The following is a 22,305-nucleotide window of genomic DNA, read 5'->3' on the forward strand; positions in this document are numbered from 1 at the left end:
AAACCGTTTTTCATCCAATCTGTGAATATATGTTTGGGCTTTCATTTCTCATAACCCTAAACATATATAAGGATTATTTTAAGGGCCGTCGAGGGTTGCACAAGTGTGAAGCAAAGTCTTGTTCATACAAATTATGACCGAAATCAAAATTTGCCCTAGTTCCATCTTTCTCTTCAAGAAGCTGCTATGTTTGTATACCGTAAGGTTTTATGACCAAACAACTTCATAATCTTCATCATCTAGATGAACTGAAGAACTTTGCAGCAAACATCCTTCTCAAGTTGGTGATTAAGTTGCATACTGGAATCCGCGCAATTGGTTAGTCATGTATTGAGAGTCATGCGTTGAAAATGAGAGATTGTCACTACAGAACAAGTCCAATTGGGTATTGAGATATGGTTCAACTGTAGATTGGTATAAAGTACTATGATTCCTTTACTTATGACCGCTTGTTGTGATAATAGTGAATTCTCAGGAGTGGTGACCTTAAAATCACCCGGTGGAGTTTTTGTCTCGAAGATTTTCCCCATTCGTAAACAAATCACCGTGTCAATTTATTTTCCGCTGCATACTTAATTTAATTGGTGATTTGTTTATGCTATCACGTGCTTTGCATGTTAATTTGATTAATTAATAAACTTGATTAATTATTTAATTAATTCATCACAAGAGGTCAATATGTTTTTGGCCTATTATCTAAGGTTGTAAAAAAAAAACCCTACGCAAATAGCTTGGATATGCGTGAAAAACAGATCTGAAAATCTAAATTTCGTAATTCTCGATAGATACAACTATCAAGCTATCTGTTGAGTTTCAAATATTAAATCTCAATAGATACATCTATCGAGCTATCTGTCGAACTTTAATGAATAGCACTTCTTCACTGGATTCTTGAACAGATTTACATGGCTTCAATACTTGGACTTGAACTCTTATTCTTTGAAGTATTAAACACATCCTAGATCTATCCAATTATAAGAAAAATGTGTTTTGTCAAAGGATTAGCCAATTCTATATGACATATATTCTTAACATGTTCCACATATGTCCTAACAACATACATAGGAATTAACACTAATGACCCTAGCTTATTCAAGCAGCAATATTAAGGTTGGTGCTCAAAGGAGATCACCTATATATCTTGGCAATTGGCATGCCGGTGCAAGGGCAATCTACCGATGAGCCTACACCAGTTGGGGATCTCGAAGAAGCGTTTGTTTCTAGCATTCCATTGGTTAATGATCACTGACATTTGGTATGTAATTAAGTTCAAACTGGTCAACGGTTTCATTTTCTGATAGATTATAATAAGCTTCCTGTATTAGCAAATTAGCAATGAGATTAAATTTAAAATTTGAATTTTTTTAATCAATTCAAAGACTTGGAACAAGATTCCTATTTACATCCTTCAATAATATTGTCTCATATCATATTTCTGTAAATAAAAAACGTGAAAAATTATATTTAATAAGGACTTAGTGTAAGAGGCCATATTAAAACACTTCAATAGCATTGGGACTTTAGCTGGGGAGAGGGGGTTATTAATGCCCCTGGAAGGAATAAAAGATAAGCTCTTACTTCCATTGAGGAGAAGGGTGATGTTTAGAATAGAGATAACTAGATTGACGCAAGCAAAATGCCACACGAAACAAAACATTTCTGTCTTAACAAAATAATAACAAAATAATCCTTGAATTCACAATTAAAGCTCCAAAATCTACTTGAAAATAAGGGAGAAAAGTCTTTGAAAATTTTTTAAACTGAAATATGAATTTCCTTTACGGCTACAATGCTCTTAGATAGATTAAGAACCCTAGAACTACCAATCGCATTCCTAAGTGTTAGGTCATATTTTATGTAATTGGTTAATCATTTGACAAAATGCATTTTAATTGAGTAGATCTGAATTGGTTTTAATACATCAAGAAACATGTTGTTCAAACATATTAAGTATTCGTATTAAAGACATAAAGATTGATTCAAGAAACAAGTGAAGAAAAACTATTTCATTAAGTCTCGACAGATAACTCGACAGATACTGCTATCGAGACTAAATGAGAAGCTCGAAAGATGGCTCGATAGAAGCTTAATCTATCGAGAATTATGAATTTCAAATCTGAAATTCAGCCCAAGCTTATGTATTTGTTTAGGGTTTCTTTTCTTACAACCCTAGACATATATTAGGCTTATTTTAAGATACGTTACACATGGATATAGAGATCAAGAGTTTATTTTTCTCTGTGAGAAGCTACCACATTTGTATGCCATAGGGTTTTTTTTTTTTTTTTTTTTTTTTTTATGTAACCAAGTGTTTCTTAATATTCATTGTTGATGAAGTGAAGAACTTTGTAGCCAACAAAATCCATTCAACTTGCTGAAGTTAGTCACGTACTGGGATCCGTGCAAAAGGTTTAGTCACATATTGGAGATTTGTGCATCAAGGGAAAGAAGGCTACTACAAGTTCAAGTCTAATTGGGTATTGGAGTAAGAGTTTAACTATAGGTTGGTATTTTGAGATAGACCAAGGTAGTGGCAAGATTCCTTATACTTGTAACTACTTGATTTTTTATTAGTGAATTCTTAGAAGTAGTGACCTTAAAATCACCCGATGGGGATTTTGTCATGCGAGAGGTTTTCCCCATTTGTCAACAAATCACTGTATCAAATTTATTTTCCGTTGCATTTAGTATTTTTGGTGATTTCTTATTGCCTCCATGATTTTCATGCAATTTAACCTAATTAATCAACTTGAGTAATTGAATTAATTAACTGAGATCAAGCTATCTTAACCCAACAAGTAGTATCAAAGTGGGCACACTTTGATTAGGTTTTAATCTTTGCTTTGTGAGCTAATGAACCCTGTTGCTTTAGATCATGGGCAATCCTTGATTCTTCCTCCCTTGTTTGATAGTACTAACTATGAATACTAGAAAGTATGCATTAGAGCCTTTTTGCAGTCTTTAGATGAGAAAGTCTGGTTAGCAGTTGAAGAGGATTGGACTAAACCTAATGATCCACTAGCATTGTGAGATGATATTAAGATCAAAGCTGCAAATTTTAATAGTAGAGAACTAAATTCCTTGTTTAACACTTTGATCAATGAGAAATTCAAGAAGATCTCCTCCACTAATAGTATAAAGGAAGCATGGACTATTCTTTAGAATACCTACGAGGGCACAAAAACTGTTACAACCTCCAAACTCCTAAGGCTTACTACCAGTTTTAATGAAATAAGTATGGATGATGATGAACCATTCGATGAATTCTATGCCAAGTTCAAGGACATAGTGTATTGAACATTTAATTTTGGAGAACAGATTCCAAAGCCCAAGATTTTCATAAACATTCTTAGATCTCTTCTAGAGAGATTTCATGCTAAGATCACTATCATAGAAGAATCAAAGGACATTGATACTATTCCTTTGACAGAACTGATTGGAAATTTGTAAACCTATGAACTAGGTTTAGTAAGGGTTGGCGAAGGGAGCAAAAGCAAAAACATTGATACTATTCCTTTGACAAAACATCGCAAACAATCTAGATTCTCTCAGTTCAACTCCCAAGACAATGTCAAAAAAGAATTTAAAGGTGCTGGACAAGACAGTAGTGTTCCTACTGGGCCAAGGTGCTATGGATGTCAAGGGTATGGACACATGAAACAAGAATGTCCTACGTATCTCAAATCCATTGGCAAGACCAAAGCCCTAGCTACCACCTTAAGTGATACAAAACTAGGGGCAGATTTTGATGATAGTGATCAAGAGGGAATAGTGAGTGCTTTCACAACTATCATTGATTCTCCTAAGGAAGCAGTAGAACTAGTTGATAAGGAAGAAGAGCTAATAGAATCCAAGTTTGAGAAGATGGATGAACAAGATGACATCCATACTGCCTACTCTAAGTTGTACAAGGTCTCTAAGAAGTATGAGAAACTTTATAGGTTAGCTACAAGGAAGCTAAGTAAAGTAGAGTTGGAACGAGAGAAAATCTCTACCGAGGTTGATGAAGCTAATCAAACCATTAGAGCACTACGGTTTGAAAAAAACTTTTTAGCTGAAAAGACCAAGAAACTAGATGCAGAAATGTTTCAAATAAGAGCTTAATTTGAAAGAACTTCAAGTGCCAAGCTGGATGAAATGCTCAACTTCCAGAAAGCTACATTTGACAAAACAGGTCTAAGGTATGATCATTCTCTCTCTTCTTGCAATACTTCTTCTAATGTTCTAAATAAAGTCATTTTTTTTCTCTCCTACAAATAATGATAACTCTAAGGTAACTGAACCTAAAACTAAAAATGTGAATGAGGCTAAAAATGATAAGGGAAAATCCATTCTAGGAGCACCCCTTAGGTTAGTTAAGAAAGAGAGTAAGCAGAATGATCATCACTCTACCAATAAGAAGTCTCAACTGAAGAAGCCACACCTCTACCATTACTGTGAAGCATCGAGACACACTCTTTCAAATTGCTATAAGTGGCTAGCCACTCAACAGAGCAATAGTGTGTCATCTTTTGGTAGCCAAAATCAACTCCAACTCACTTTGGCTCCTCTTGAACAACTTCTTAAGGCTGTCATGTCGCTTTCAAACATCAATGGATTCAACTCTCCTTCTTACATGTTTGTTCGTTTTTGAGTCAGTCTTTTTAAAATTTTTTTTTTTATGTGTGTTTGTCTGTTTGTTTTGTTTATTTCTTTAATAATAATAAAAAGGGAAAAATCTGAAAAAATAAAAATAAAAACAGTGTGTTTGTGTATATTGATACTTGTGTATCTTGGATGGTCTTTGAAACAAAATTTCTCAATTTTGTATCACTTGTAGCTTAGATGAGCATCTTCATACACAACTAAGTAATGTGAGCTATGTGGCTCATTTATGTGATTTGTATGTTTTGGTTGATCTTTTATCATTCATATCTATTAGGGACATATTTATGTAATTCGCTAATCCTTTGAAAAATGAACTTTACTTGTAATTGGTAGATCTAGGATGGGTTTAGTACCTCAAGAAATAAGTGTTCAAGTTTAGTATTGAAGCCATGCAAATCTTACCAAGAAATAAGTGAAGAATGTGCTGCTCATTAAAGCTCGACAGAATCCTTTCTATTGAGAATTATTGCCAAAGCTCGATAGAAGCTCGACATAAGCTATATTTGTCAAGAATTATGAAATCAGACTTTTCAGATCTGATTACACGCATATCCTTGAGTATTTTTGTAGAGTTTCTTTTCTCACAACCCTAGACATATATGAGGATTATTTTAAGAACCGTTACAAGTAATGTAAGGTGTTGCAAAAGAATAATCCATACATATTGTGACTGGAGGCAGAATTTGCTCTACTTCATCTTTCTCTCTGAAGAAGCTACTGCATCTTTATGCCAAGGTTTTGTGATGAAGGAGATTCCTAATCTTCATTGTTGATGAACTAAAAAACTTTGCAGCCAACAATCTTCTTCAAGTTAGTGTGTTAGTAAAGTATTGGGATACGTGCATCATTGGTTAGTCACGTACTGGAATTCGTGTATTGAACGGAGAGATTACCGCTACAACACAAGTCCAATTGGGTATTGGGGTAAATGTTCAATTGTAGGTTAGTATTGGGTACTAGGATTCCTTTTACTTGTAACCTCTTGTGATTAATAATAGTGGATTCTTGAGAGTGGTGACCTTAAATTCATTCGGTGGGGTTTTATCTCAGTGATTTTCCTCATTCGTAAATAAATCACCTGTGTCAAATTTATTTTCCACTGCATTTTGTTATTTGGTGATTTGTTTATGCTAACACATTATTGCATGTTAAATTGACTTAATTAATTAACTTGGATAATTAATTAATTAATTTACCAAATGGGTCAATCCATTTTTGCCCTATTCTTTATCATTCTTTTTGAAGGAAATGACTAAAAAATCCTTAGAGAAAGGTATAGATAACCATCTCACTACTAAAACTCATCAATCATAAAACATTTGTGTGCAATTCATAAAAGCCATGCTTGATAAGGTATAGCACTTGCACAGCAAAAACAGGATGTTTGGCTTATATAATTGGGTATTTCTTTTGTCTCTCTTATACGCCCATGCATGATATGCTTAAAAGAAAAAATATGCAAAGAACATGAAAAGAAAAAAGAATCAAAATGCTTTAAAAATGGTTGTAAGCATGTTTCTAGGAGATATGGGAGTTATATGATGTACTTCAAAGATGATGGTCCCTATCAAACTGTTATGATTGTGTGTGGATGTAATTGATCTTCTTATATCATTACTCTCCATATAATGAATTAGTTATGCTTTCTTGCAAAAGTTCCACACACAACACACGTACTCTTTCCTACTCTTGATACTATTGTATAAATACAATGTGATTTGGCCATCATAAGGAACACATGTGGTAGTATATATGCTCACTAAATTATCTAAACTTGTTTTTGAAAATAAAATTGGTTAGACTTGTTTAATGTGTTTTAATCTAGGAATGATTTGCATTTGGAGTTGATGATGTGTTTAAGTGCCTAACACGCTTCTTGGTTGTTTGTTTTGGTGTCTATCTTGTTTTTCCTCCTTGAAAAACCTTGTTTCAGGCTTCTCAATAGATGCTCGATACCTCCGCGATTGAAGCTCGATAGCATCTCGATACAAGTCTCTTCTATCAAGATTTTTGGGTTTATTCTCTATAACGCCTCTTGATAGATAGCTCAATCCATCGAGCCAATTCTTTGGAGTCTCTACCTGCTCAATACCTCCTCGATTTATCAAGAATCTTTTGCTGTCGATACCTCCTTAATCTATCGAGCTACATATTTCTATATATAGTTGAGGTTCTTCCCTTCATAATTTTGGCCTTTTCCAAGCTTAAATCCTTTGGTATGTGGTCTCAATCTCTTATTTTCTTCATCTTTCACACATTTCATGCATTTTAGAGCTAGATTTTTTTTTTTTTGGAAAAATTTGGGGTTTTTGTTGTTTTGATAAAATTTTTGGATTGGGTGTTGCTAATATGATTTCACATGCTCATGCATTGCATTCTCTGTTATTATAACAATGTTTGATGCATTCTAGAATTGTATGTTTGATTATCTCTTGTGAGCATTGCAGTTTGGATTGGTTTTTTGCCCATGATGCAATTTATTTTTGCCCGTAACATGTTCATGCATTGCACCTTTTTTTTCTTCTTTCCTCAGCTTTGTCTTCTACTTTTTTTTTCTCTTCTCTTTTTAGTTTCCTGTCTATGGCACCCAAAAAGTCTATTCCATCCAAGAACCCAACCACACATCGTGGTTCCATTTCTTCTTCTTCTTGTCCCTCTGTTCCTAATTCCATTAGGTTCCGTGATAAGAAGTCCCAAAAAGATTTCTATGAGAAATTCTCTGACTGGGCGATTTATTCAAAACGCCAAGTCATTCTATCTAATTTCCTAGACACTCCTCTTCCTGGTGCATTTAGCCCTCAGGGTTGGGCTTCTCTATATGAGATACCCTAGAGGTGTCCCGATGTGTTCATATAGGAGTTTCACTCTAATATGCACTCCATCAATACCTTTGTTCCTAAGTTTACTACAATATTCTGAGGCACACGTATTGTAGTCACTCTGAAGCTCATTTCCCATGTGCTACGCATCCCTAGGAGAGAACATTTGGACTACCCTAGTCACACTTGTCTCCATTCTATTTCTTAAGATGAGATGACTTCACTATTTTGTGAGATAGCCATGGTGTGGCGAGAGACTCTAAATTTCTACATAACCGAGTTTGCTAAGGCTCCAAGGATCCTTAATATGTTGATGACTTTTGTTCTCATAACACGGTCACACTATAACACTATTACTGAGCCTCATGCTCATTTTCTTCTTTCTCTTATGGATAATATTTCTATAGATTTTCCTTTACATATAATAGAATCTATGATAGATATCTATCGAGACATTGCTACACATTATAAGCTCATCTTTCCCTCAGCTATCACACGCATCCTTACATACTTGTATGTCACCATTCCTCGCTCCCCTCCCTTTTACTCCATGGGTGCCATCAGCAAGGAATCTATTTAGAGGAGTGATGCACGGTTGGTTATCAAGTGGCCTCATGTGGAGTCTACTACGATAGATCTAACCCCCACTTCTTGACCCTCTTCTTCATCTGCTTCACCTTTTTCTTCTAAAGCAGAGGTCTCTATCGCTGCCATCATGGAATAGCTTCAACACAAGCATGCTAATTTTGGTAGGTCTTAACCATCTTTCCGATGAAATGTGTCAAATGAACACTAGGATTGGTCACATTGCTCGCCACTAGTCTCGCATTGGTGGTTTTGCTCCTTCTCTCTCACTCGAGCCTATTGAGGAGTCTTCTTCGAATGGTAGAGATGATGATGCTTCTGGCTCTAAGACTGATGATAAGCTAACTGCTTCTCAGTGATTCACCATTTGTCACTCGTGACAAAAAGGAGGAGTAGTTTTGTATATGAGAATAGTCATAATGTTAGGGGGAGAGCTAACATAGGGAGAGAGTTCATTGATTGATGTAGTGAGGTTTTGATGTATCTTTCTCACTTCATGTACCATGGCCTTGTGACCTATACATACATTGTTGTCTTTCTTTTCTCTATATTCATGATTATGTATGTTGTTTCACATTTATCTCACATGTGTTTTTTATTTTCTCACTTGTCTATGTTTCACATTTGATGCCTTAATGAATCTTGTTTAAGTATTTCAATTATGACAGGTTGCAATTCTATCACGCCATGATCTCTTTTCTTGCAAAGTTTTTTCAAGAGCTCATTGTATTATTTAGGCTTATGTAATTCTATGTGTAATAGTTATGGATATTGTTGTTTATACTTCTCTCATAATTATACTTGTGGTTTTGTCACAGATTGCTAAAGAGGGAGATTGTTAGGGTCATATTTTATTTAATTGGCTAATCCTTTGACAAAATACACTTTACTTGTAATTGGATAGATCTAAGTTGGGTTCACTACATCAAGAAATATGTTGTTCAAGCATATCAAGTGTTCGTATTAAAGACATGAAGATTGACCCAAGAAACAAGATAAGAAAAGTTGTTTCTTTAAGTCTTAATAGATAGCTCAATAGATACTGTTATCGAGACTAAATGAGAAGCTTGACAAATAGCTCGATAGAAGCTTATGTTTTTTTATAGGGTTTCTTTTCTCATAACCCTAGACATATATAAGGTTTATTTTAAGAGCTGTCACACACGGATACAGAGACCAAAAGTTTGTTTTTCTCTGTGAGAAGCTACTGCATTTGTACGTTATAGGTTTTGTAAACAAGTGCATCCTAATCTTCATTGTTGATGAAGTGAAGAATTTTGCAGCCAACAACATCCATTCAAGTTGCTAAAGTTAGTCACATACTGGGATTCATGCAAAAGGGTTAGTCACATATTGGAGATTTGTGCATCAAGGGAAAGAAGGCTACTACAAGATCAAGTCCAATTGGATATTAAAGCAAGAGTTCAACTATAGGTTGGTATTTCAGAGTGATGACCTTAAGATTACTAGGTAGAGTTTTTGTCTTGCAAGAGGTTTTCCCCATGTGTCAACAAATAATTGTGTCAAATGTATTTTCTGCTGCATTTAGTATTTTTGTTGAGTTGTTGGTACCTCCATGATTTGCATGCAATTTAACCTAATTAATTAATTTAGGTAATTGAATTAATTAATCAGGGTCAAGTTATCTTAACCCAACACTAAGGCAATTAGGAAACATCTAAAAATCCTAATGTGTTAGCCACAAAGTTAGAATAAAAGATAGGAAAAAAAATACCAAAACATACAAAGTTGAGAAAATTGCAAGATCAAATCCTACGACCCCATAATAGATGAGACATTATTTTGACTTTTAATTTAAAAGTTATTACTAGAAGAAAAAATTTTATAAATAGCAAAAAAAATTATTTGAGAGCCTAAACGAAGAAACTTGCCCAAAACGCAATTAGGTCATGGCCTATGGAGTCAGGTCACCAATTTCTTGCAATACCAACGTTGCTCTAATGATTTTTGTGAGTACTTTTCTATTTTTTAGATTTCTTGCGTATTTACTTTTGATCGTCTCTCTATTCCAAGAAAGTCTATGTTTTTTATTCTACATCATGTATGGACCAAGGAGACAAATTTTTTATAATTAAAATCCCAAAGCTCTAAGGACTTAGTGACAAAATCTAATTCTAATCAATCAAATGTCTTGTGGAAATTCAGCTTGAACCCCAAATACACCTTTTCCCTTTTTATCTATTTGAAACTATGCACAACTTCTTGAGTTGTCACTAGACTCATTACATTCTCAATGATCCTTGATAGGCACAAAAGCGACTTGGGTAGGGTCTATAATCTGAGTTAGCAAGGTCTTAATCTGACTAAAATTTTAGTTATGATTTAACTATATTAAAAGTTGCAAGGACTTTTTGGACTAAATTGGTTGAAATTACACATATCTTGAACTTTAGGAATCAAGATTGTTAGGTTATAAAGATTTAGAATTAAATATTTAAAATCATTGTTGTATTGTGTTGGCAAACCGAGAACAAAACATGTCTAGTTAAAGTGTTTAAGCAATGCTTAAATAACGTTGTTTCAAGTTTTGAAGTCCAGCTGATTGTAGAAAAGAAAGTGAAGTTCTGCCTTTCTTAACCAATCAAGAATTAGGCTCGACCGATCGAAAATCATAGGCACAGTTTTCTTCAGAATTTTTAAATAGGCCTAAAGCCCGCGAAAACATTTAGGGTATCATCTAAACTTCTCCACATATAAAAGGAAAACCCTAGCCACGTTTTAAGAGTGCTGAAGAAAACTTGTGTCTTACTCTTTGTGAGATTTGAAAGGTTTTGTACCTTCTAACTACACAAGAATCTACCAGAGGCAAAATTACAATCAAGCATTGGTAGAACATAGTTGCTGCATCAAGATCAACAAGTGAAGGTGATTTGAAACCTTAGAGTGGGATCTCAAAGTCACAAGTAAGACGGCTTGTGTTGCTATAAATCCAAGAAGAGAAGGAGTTCGTGAATTCGGAACTTGCACGTGGCCGTGTTAGTAAGTTATTATTGGAGGTAGCATTAGATTTAGGGTTAAATCTTTTGTAAAAACTTCAATTCTCCTATTATGGATTTGGTTTACCTTGAGGATAGCTAGGTCAAATTCTCCACAAGTTTTTACCTTGAAACGGTTTATTTCATTGGTTTTCCTAGGTCATCATATCATGGTGTTATATACTTTTCTGCATCTTTACATGATATGATTTACTTGTGTTTAACCTAGATCTGAATAATTAATCTAAGTAATCACTTGGTTAATATATTAGGTTAAACAATCTGATTTAAGGGGTCTAAACGAACATACAAAGGTAATGATCAACGTGTAATTCACCTTCTTTAGCATCCACCCATCTCTAAAAATATATTATCTTTATAATAACTTGTAAACCAGTTATGGTAGACCAATATCATTTGAAGAACAACCTAGGTAATCTGTCTAGGCCTGACACCTTAAATGGGTTAGTGTCCCATGCCACTCTCTTGATTTCATCAGGGTCTAGGCGTCTGGCACCTAAGACAACTCCAATTTTCTTCCGCATAAATATACGGTGTGATTGTGAATAGGTCTTCTAGATTAAGAGGGATCTAAGGATGACACCTTTGGTAGACTTTGAAGAAGTGGTTAATAGTGAAGTAGCTTTGTATTTCCTCTCTATTTTGATCTATTGCCCATTACTCAATTTAATCTCAACAATGAAATTTTTTCGTCTGTGTGCCAGGTCTGACAAATGAAATTTTTTTCAAATTTTGGTCAAATTTTTGTTTCCATTTCAGTTCTTCCTTTTCTTATGCCAAGTTTTCTTAGGTTGTGGATTCGAGTTAACTCAATTGGTAAAGTCTTTGATTGTTGAATAAGAAATCTAGAGTTTAATCTCCATCTATACCAAATACCGATCGGTATATTGGTTTAATGTTAAAGAGCAGAATTATCATAAGTGGATACCATAGATTGAAATTCTATCTAAAAATAAAAAATAAAAAATAAATCCTACATTGATTCAAAGTCCTTGTAAGGCTTCTATCCTTTTCTCAATTTCCCTGAATCTAGTCTCTTCAAAACCAAAGCTTGTTTTGTTCCGTTTACTAACACTCTCAAATCACCTTTGTAGTTTAAAATTGTAAGAACTCTTGATCTGGATTGACTGGACTTTGTTCACCATGCTTCTAAACTTGTTTCTAGTGGAGGCCTACTTCTTTATTGGTTTAGTGAAGCAACCTGACGTAGGATAGAATATTCAAATTAATTCTTGTAATTTTTTATATTTGGTATCTTTATGTAATTTTCATTCTTTTATATTTAGGGCATTTATTTCCTTATTTTTAGGTGTTTTTAATGTTTTTTAAGTAAATTTGGTTCCTGTTATGGTTAGGTATTAATTAGGAGTTATTTTAGAATATATTTTCTAATTTGTCAAGTTTTACGAAACTCTTAAATAGGCCCCTAAGTCTGTACACGATTTTTAACAATTATTCAATTAATAAAATTTAGACTTTTGTATTTCTATTTTCTAGTAGATTCCAAACCCTTTCTCCATGTGGATTCCAGGAACCACTTGTGGATTTGAAGTTTACTACCCAGAAACTAACAGCTTAGTTTTTTGTCCATCAAAGAGAGTATCGTGTGTACTTTCTTCAGATTTCCACAACATTAGTTGGTATCAGAGACTTGACTTACCCTATTCTGATTGCTAACTGGATAGAATGTAACCACCACCACAACAACGACTAATAACTTAGCAAGTATTATATGATTTACAACAAGCACTCACAAATATCTATGTAGGATAACGTCGTTGAAGAGTGGAAACAATAGGGATAACTGTAGCGGAGATGTAACTCACGATCAACCTATTGGTAAGAAAATCTCATATAGGTCTTCATGATGTGAAAAATCAGCAGTTGAGATCCTCGTCTCAATAGATGGATGATCCTGTGTTTGGTCATGTCTCCAATGTAAACTTGCAATAAAGCTTTGGAAAGAAATGGAATACATAGATGGTGTTTGCCAAAAACACTCCGATGCTTAAATTAGAAAGGGAGAAAGTTGTTTTGAGAGAAATCGACTTGGAGTGATTTTTGGATGAGTATTTGTGTGTACCTTTGGGTTCCGTTGTTCCTTGGCTTAATGGACAATGAATTCTTGCATTTATGTTCAACGGCTAGTACGTTATCAATGGGAGCTCTGAGATGCACAACTTACTTGTTACCGTTGCTCCGTCCGTTACATTTCATCATCAATGCGTGCAATAAATGTATGACGCTTGCTTTGATTGTCATTAATGGGAATGACAATCCTATGTTATTTTTTGACTCATCAGGTCTTATAAGGGAATTGCAAGTTTTAACAGTTATTTTTTAAAAGAATATTTTCTTGATTAGGTACTTGATCTAGAGGATTTATTTGACTATGAGAATATTTGTTATGAGAGAAAAGTGGGACTTGCTTTGTACAAACTTAGTAAGTATGTCTTATGTTGGTGGGAATGATGCATGAACATCATGAAATCCACCCTTAATACATGTTCTTTTTGCCACAAGGGGCTAATATTCAAAGTAAATCATCAAAAGAAACCAATCCCATAAAAAAATTTGACAAAAAATAAGTTTTCCCAATCCCTATGATGAAAATCACAACCAAGAGCACAACACTCTCCAAAACATAATCTAAGGATCCAAATCAATGAAAAGAGTTTAAAATTATCTTAGAGATGTTAATGGAATGAAAAACCATTCAAATTGATTGGGTTTTAATGTAAAAATATTGAAAGAGGGGTTTAAGAGAGGATGAGAGAGGTTTAAAAACAGGTTTCCCATGAAAAGCCCTTTAAAAAGCTGTTTCTGGGTGTTTCGCGACTACAGAGTCGTGAGTGAGTTGCGAAACCATTCTATGTAAACTTGTGATTGGATCTCGCGACTAGGCGAGTCACCAAAACGAGTAGCCAAAACTCGCTACTCGCGAAAGTAGCCAGAATGAGTAGCCAAAAATTCTGACACCTGTTTTTTAACACAAAACATATTTAAACAATAAAAAACAAAGCACTAAACATGAACACAAAGAGTGATAAAAATCACTTCCAAATACATATAAAATGATCAAAAATCTTTTTGGTTTGATCCATATAAATTTGAGCACACACACATCTCATTTAAACAAGTACAATTGAACAAATGAATAAGGGAATCATTGAACATTATGTATGTGTGTTGTGCGTGTGTATCAAATGTGGAATAGTCCTTAGTCTAGAGTAACGTTTCAATGAACAATTTAATCAAGTCATACACAACTAGTACTAAGTCAAGTTGTTTATCTCAATTATAGAAATAAACATATATGACCTCCCACAAGAAAATGATTACATATTTTTGAAGTTTTTCATTTGGCTTCATTACAATTCATAACATTTGATCATTTTGAATCAATATATTTCATTTTGAGATCAATACCTGAAATTTTTTATATTTCAATTTGATGAACAAGCCTTTGGCTTTTTAGGCATCATACATTTTCATAAAAGTCACTTTCACTTTTTTCTAGTCAAATACTAGTATGTGTGACGGATTTTACAGCTCATTATCTCTTTTTATTTTGAGATTTACATTTGTTGAGCTCTTTAAGCAAAAAAAATAAAAGAATAGGAAGATATATAGGCACAAGTCTACGCATGTATCAAAACCAACATGACTTTTGACTAATCATTCATGACAAGTTTGAAGATCGATTTACAATAATCACATATAGATGTCAAGATTTTTTCCACAAAGATAGATGTGCATACAAAATAAGCTAAGCTCTAAATGCATTATGCCATTAGTACAAAGGTACTAGGCCAAACTCACATGTGAAATGTACTCAAACATATACGATCAAACTTTTTAAATTTTTCACTTTTTATGTGGTTTTAGATTTTTTACTCACACAAAACTAAAACATAAAAGTAAGATCAAAACAAAAGTAATGCACACAAAGAAATGCAAGATGCACAAAATGCATGAAGATATGACATTCAATGTAAGAAGGGTCCAACAAAGATCGAAAGAATTAGATCGTGGATCAAGAGAACAAAAACTCAACCATAGGAACCCTTCCTCATCCAAACGGAACAATTGTTTGAATTGAGTGTCTCATAAGAAGTGAGACGAGGGTTGGAAGAATGATAACTAGAGATGCACATAGACAATTGATGTCTTATGTGACCGATCACACCACAATGATGGCAATTAGGAACAAACTTAGATCCACTCAATTTACTAGGATGAGACCTAAACAAAGGCTTAGGTTTAAGAGCCTTTCTCTCTACTTTTTGTTTTCTTTTGTGTGGAGGAATGTACACCGATTTTTCCTTTGAGGTAGAACACACAATAAACACAAAATCGGGTATCACAACATGATTACAACAAATATTTTTATCATTTTTAATAGTAGATTCAGCAATCAAACACTTGGCATGCATCTTAAGAGATTCATTTTCACATTTTAGCTCATCAACAAGTTTGTTAGACAAAACAAGTTTAGCATCTAAGTCCATATTCAAACATTCAAACTCTTTTAGCTTTTCAAGAAAATTTTCAGTAAGTTTCTTATATTTCTCAACCAATTTGTTGAATTCATTAAGCTTAGCAATCAAATTATCATTTTCACAAAATAACTTGCTCAAATTCTTTTGAAACTTCTTAGCATTTTTCTTCAAGAGTTTGTCATTTGGAATATCAACAATACCGAATGATTCAAGTTACATGTCCTCACAATCATGAAGACAAACACTCATAGAGACATTTCCACAAACACATGGCATGCTACAATCATCAACAAAAAAGAAAGCATACAAATCACTATCCATGGCAACAAGCACAAGGGTTCAAAGATCACACTTAGGTATTTAAACCACAACAAGTTTACCCGCTCTGATACCAATTAAATGTTCAATAAGTGTGTAAAACACCTATGAACGTTTAGACCCCCAATTTACAAATTACCAACACAAGCTTATAATCAAACAATGTATGTGCGGAATATGAAAATAAGCTAAAACAGAATTGGTAAAACAATCTAAAACGAAATTAATCACAACCACAGTAGTAATTAAATGGTAAAGATTAAGGGAAGAGAAATGCAAACACAAAGATAACACAGTGGTGTGTTATCGAAGAGAAAATCGAAATCCTTGGCGAAAAACCTCTCTGCCACCCTCCAAATGGTCAATAATCTACTAAAGAATAAAGTTGAGATACATGAATAGCAGAAGACCCTCCAAGCCTAATCTACCCAGTGCACCTAAACCCTCCAAGCTATTTGCTCCAACAAGGTTACACCGAACCTTATCTTCTCTAGCTTACCAAATCCGGCAATAAGCTCCATGTTGCATCCGCCATTCTTAGCATCTTCCAATGCTTTCCAAAGCTCCAAAAACACTCTCAACACTTTGAATGGGTGTGGGTAGTGTTTGGGTAGAAATCTCCTCTCAATAGGTATAATAATGGAAGAGGGAATGAGAAGAGACTACAAAGATTTCTCTCTAAGAATGAGTAGTTCTCTCTAATGGATGGATGTATTGTAGAAACCTCTCTTAGGGTTTTTCTCTCTAAATAACCACACTACATTTTGTGGGAATAAGAGTATTTATAGTAGGGTATGAGATTGAATGTGAAAAGTCAGTTTTCATCCAAACAAGGCATTCTGGCAATTTGGCCTTGCGACTGGAATGAGTCGCAAGTTTGAGTCGCAAATTAACTTCCAAGCCAAACTGCACATTTTGCCTTGTAGTGCTCCAGCTATCATGATCCTTCAGCTCCCTGCATGCTTCACACTTGTGATGACTTGCTAGTCGCGAGATCCAGTGGCAAGACTCCTCTTAAATGCACACAACTTAAGTTTCTTTACACTTTCTCACACACAACCCTAACATTATTCACACCTAAATACAAGGTTTCTACATATTGAATTACAAGCAAATTTGACAGGGAATAAAACCAACACATGGTTAATTAAATTCAACCTTACACCTTCTTTAGACTTCCGCAAAATAAGTGGAATCCTACTTCTTTATCGGTTTAGTGAAGCAACCCCACAGTCTTGACTCTCTCTCACACACATATCTTGTGTAGCAAGCACTAGAATCGGTGATCAATAGCTAAATTATTACTAGGAATTAGCCACCATGTGAAACAGTTCTTTGTATTTTTGTTCAAAGTGTCTTGTAATGGGAGGTCCATGTGAAATTTCGTTGGGCAGAGGTTTGGATCCAAATCGTGTTGGCTAATAGCCAACAAGCATATGTGTTGTGACTATAAAACATAAAGAGTATGTTTGGTACACTGAATGGGGATTACAACAGGAATTGTAATCTTTATTACTAGTAATAAAGTGTGTTGTAATGTAATAACTAAACCTATTCACTTGTTTGGTTGTGAGTTATAACATTAGAATGAAACTTAATATTTATTTTAGGAAATATCTTATTTACACAATTATATCTCCTTAAAAATTGTTATTTTTAAATTTAAGAGAGATATATGTTATTTTTTATGATTTTTTATTTTTATAATTGTTAGATGTATATGGAAAGTTTGTTTATTTGGAAATATATTAAGTTTTGAAATTATTGTACTTACTAAGGAATAGCTAATACAACATTTTAAAGATGAATAGTTATTCTTCATTTTGAAGAATAGCTATTCATAAGAAATGATTATTCCTTATAATAAAAACATAACAAAACTAAATAATAACTAAACTATAGGAATAACTATTACATTACAACGCCTATTACAGTCTACCAAACATGCCCAAAGTTTCTTTTGTTCTACTAGTGTTATCTTGTGAAGTGTGAATTTTTTATTACACATTACTGGAAATGCAAAATATTATTGTAGTATTATAAAAAATAAAAAATAAAAACCATAATATGACTGTTGTTACACCAATAAGACTATAAGTAGTGATTTAAATTAATTTGTAAGATTTACGTAATAACCATTGTAATTGACTCATTGTTAAAACTTGAATAATATTGTGAGTTGATTTTCCATTTGGTTGTAAATATAAATATATAAAATGCATATTTAGTAGAATTTGGAGTAGCTAATGACTAAATTTGCTTTTTAAAACTGGTGTTACCATAGGTCCATGTAAAAAACATTGGAGAAAGGAAAATGAAGATTATTATTTTTATGTCTACCATTATTGAGAAAATACAATGTTGGTCGTGGAGTACTGTTTCTTACACGCACAAGGAAAATTGTGAAGTTCGAAACCATCACAGTTTTTTCTTTTTTACTTTTTTTCTTTTTTTTGAAGAGTATATACTTTGCGTGAGATCTGCACTAAACATTTCCCACGTTGGTCAACAAAAAGTAACACTCAGCTCTACAGTTTTCTATATATAATGTAGCTTAGTAATATTCTTCCCAGAGCAAGCTTCTATAACCATTCATAAAAGGCTGGAGAAGGAAAATGATGATGATGAGGGATGCATGGGCTCAACTAGGCTCGTTGATTCCGAGCATCATGTTTCTTTGGGCCATGTTTGACCAATATTTCCCTGAACATCTTTGTGATTATATCCTAAGTTATTCTCGCAAATTGGTTCGTTTCATGTCCCCCAATATCCAATTCACTTTCCATGGATTTTCTGGAGAGCATTTCAATCGCAGTGAAGCCTATGCTGCCATTGAAACTTACCTCGGTGAAGGGTCCTCCAGGGAAGCTAAAAAACTTGAAGCAGCAGTTGTCAAAGACAGTAGTCAATCGGTACTACTGAGCATGGATGAGAATGAAGAGGTTACAGATGAATTTGAAGGGGTCAAGCTTCGGTGGGATTCAAAGAAAACAACCCCAAGAACACAATCATTTTCTCGGTACGCAGAGTCGAAGGAGAAGAGGTATTACAAGCTCACTTTCCATTAGTCTCACCGTGACTTTGTCACTGGGACTTACATTCGCCATGTCTTTAAGAAGGAAAGGCAATAACAATGAGAAATCGACAAAGAAAGTTGTATACTAACAATCCCACCCAGAACTGGGGCGGGTAGAAATCAGGAAAATGGAGTCATCTAGCTTTTGAGCACCCATCAACCTTTGATACTTTGGCCACACGAGTTGTTTGCGACAATTGACCGTTTGTTGGAAGAAACCAATATGACTCCTGCTCATGGGCGGCGCCATGTATAGTTCAGGGGTTTCAAATGAACCCCCTGAGCTAGCCATTTATATATATATATATATATAATATTTTTTTTATTTGACCTTTAAATAAAAATTTGAATACTCTGATTTTAAATTTTTTTTTAAACCCACTTGAAATAAGTTTAATTATGATTATCTTAACAATATTTTGATCTTTTTAAATACAAAAAAATGGTTCTAACAACAATCCAAATTTATCTAAAATTTGGAAGAAATAGTAAACCCAACAAAAAATTAATTTTTTTTCATTTAAAATTGTTTTAAAAAGCCCATTTAGATCTTAATAAATTTGAAATAAACTAATGGAAAATTCATAGTTTACAATGTACTATCATTGTAATATTTACATTGTTTCTAAACAAATGTGTACAATATTGTATAGTTTTTGTAAATGTGTATAATGTAATTATCTATAATATAAATCTTACATTGATAGTACAATGTAAACATATAATCGTCATAAACTAATAAATAAAAATATTTTAAGCAGTAATAATTAAAATTCACTTAACAACAACAATTAACATGTTCATTATATTAAAAAAAAATATGTCAAATGAACCTATAATTTATTTTTTATTCTATTACTAATACGTAGTATAGAAAAATTTGTAATAAAAAATCCATTTAGACTGTAAGATTCATATTTTGCCTAAGATGTATCTTCTTACTGACTCCCCTAGAAAAAAAATCCTAGAGCCACCACTGCTCCTGCTGTTGTTGCTGAGAATTTGATGCCCAAGTCTCTAACTGAAGATGCTGAGATATGTTTGAAGAGCTTGATTGAAGCTCTTGAGACAGTCAAGCAGGAAGCAAGAATATAGGCTGAGGAGGAAGGAAGGCTAAAGACGGAGAGAGAAGCAAGAAGCTGATCAAGAAGATGTGAAAGTTGATGAATCTTCACCTAAAGTGGAAGAGAGTTGTATTGAAGTTGTGAAACATTGAATTAGTGTTTTGGTTATGTAATTTGGAAGTAGTTAATTGAAGTGGCAGTCATTAATTAGTAGTCTAAAAAGTCTTTTTATTTCTGCTGGTCTTGACCGCATTATTTGTTTAGGTGATATTTTCAACAACAATAATATGGTAAATTTAATTATTTAATCATATAATTCTAATGTCCCCTTATGTGTGAGTTCAAACTCACTTTTAACAGGTAAAATTCAACATGTAAGATTTTAAATAGAATGTAGTGTAGAAAAGACAATGATCGAACTCAAGACATCTTGTCTTAATAATATCATATATTAAATTACCAATTATTCTAAAACTTTAAATTATTAAGATATGGAAGTTTAATTATTTAATCACATACTTTTAACTGTTGTTGATATTAACCTCCGTGCTTCTTGGCTGCTTATTAGTTCTTGGCTCCTTATTGGTTCTATCAATCATGTAACTAAGTCCTGGGGCCTTCTCAATCTCTGGTCTTTCAGCCCATGTTCTTAAACCAAAGAAAGCAGATAAACGACCGAGCCTTGGATCATTTTCCTCCTCTTAGGTGATCCTAATTTTTTTAAAATGAAAAAAAGGACTCACAGGTGTGTTTAAACTCTGTTTACACATGGTGTGTGACCATTGGAACGTTAGATGGGGTGTACCACTACTCAAAAAACCCATAATCTGGGACTCGCATAAGTTTTATATATGTTGTTTGCGTCTTTTACCCTTTTATCTTTTGTTTATCTTGAGTTTTTTTAATAATTATTTTATTTGGACTTGAATGTTAGAATTTTTATTAATATTTAGTTGCAGACTTATGCAATGCATGATCTAGGATAGCTACAATTTTTTTGTATCGGTATATATATATATATATTTGTTTATAAAAAGTTTGGAGCTTCTTTTAACTACTCAATAGAGTCATCAATATAAAGAGTTTACTTCATGTGGCCTAATTTTGAGTGCTTGTATGAAAAAAAAAAAAAAAATTACACCTTTTTTTATACTGGAGATTTTTAAGAGATCTAACAGTTTAAAAAAGCATTATTAAATATTATTTCTTTTTACTTTATTACCTAATTAATACTAGTATTCTCTCTCTTCTAATTTATTATTGCTTTTCACTTGATCCAAAACTTCAAATTTGTGCCTATCATCCGCTAAAGCAAAATATACTTTTTTTTTTTTTTTTTTTTGAATTGCATGCTAAACTATCAGCGTTTTAACTATTAACAAAGACAAATAAACAAATATATATATATATATATATATATGAATAAAACATCAATACAGCTTTCCGAAAAAGTTTTTAATAGATGGTAGAAGAAGCAATTCAAATCTAAAAACACACGTTAAGCTTGAACTTTTACCATAAATTATAAATTATTTGAAATAATGTCTTCTATTAATCTTTGTTTATCTTTTATAAGAAAATTGTGAGGATAAGAGTCCAAATTTGTATATTGGGCCTTGGACCTTATCTATGGGCGTGGACATGTCTGAGAAGGAGTAAATGATTGGGAGATGCCTAAAGTTAAAAATCACGTAAGGAAAGAATATAAGAATATAGTCCGAGAAGTATATCATTCTCGGATACAATGAATATCAGTCAAGCAGGTACTTGGGCGGTTTGTGTAACTTTCCAGGAAGTTCCAACGATAAGGATGAACTTTAGGTACGTACAAATGTGATAAAAATAGAGAAATATCTAAAAAAAAAGTTGCTACCACCGCATTAAATGTACTGCAGCAACTTTTCTGGCTACATTTATGTGGAGAAAACCCCTGAACAATGCAGTCTTANCTGTGTGCAATCAAGAGGAGAAGAATCTCAGCTAGAGGAAACTCATTTTTATATTAGCTTCTTGGAAGTACTTTTTTTCTTCCTTGTTAAAAAAAAAAAAAAAGGGCCTGCATTGTTAAGAAAATGGCATTATCAACATCAATGATGGATGCTGGCTATAACCATGGCTGATTAGCTCATTGATGAGATTGTTGTAATATTGCAAACCCTTTGGATAACTGCTCCTCTTCCACTGAAAGTTAGACAATCAGAAGTTTAAGCGTGAGAGAAAGAACAGAAATAACTTATTTTTTTGTTTAGTTAAAGTGAGTGACAGTTATGTGATCAT

General features: G+C 33.4%; 1 protein-coding gene across 1 annotated transcript; it reads left to right on the plus strand.

The window, feature by feature from the left end:
* The first annotated feature begins 18,503 nt into the window (after window positions 1-18,503).
* On the plus strand, window positions 18,504-18,956 carry LOC112003687 (AAA-ATPase At3g28580). Its single transcript, XM_024035888.1, has one exon. It carries the CDS (start codon window positions 18,504-18,506, stop codon window positions 18,954-18,956), a length of 453 nt encoding a protein of 150 aa, XP_023891656.1.
* The last annotated feature ends 3,349 nt before the right edge of the window (window positions 18,957-22,305 follow it).

This window comes from Quercus suber, unplaced genomic scaffold (genome assembly GCF_002906115.3).
Source record: "Quercus suber isolate HL8 unplaced genomic scaffold, Cork oak 2.0 scaffold_206, whole genome shotgun sequence".
NCBI classification, from domain to species: Eukaryota; Viridiplantae; Streptophyta; class Magnoliopsida; order Fagales; family Fagaceae; genus Quercus; species Quercus suber.

Bases quoted from the DNA above. Each gene is read 5' to 3' on its own strand.
- LOC112003687 (XM_024035888.1), top strand. From the start codon at position 18,504: ATGATGATGATGAGGGATGCATGGGCTCAACTAGGCTCGTTGATTCCG.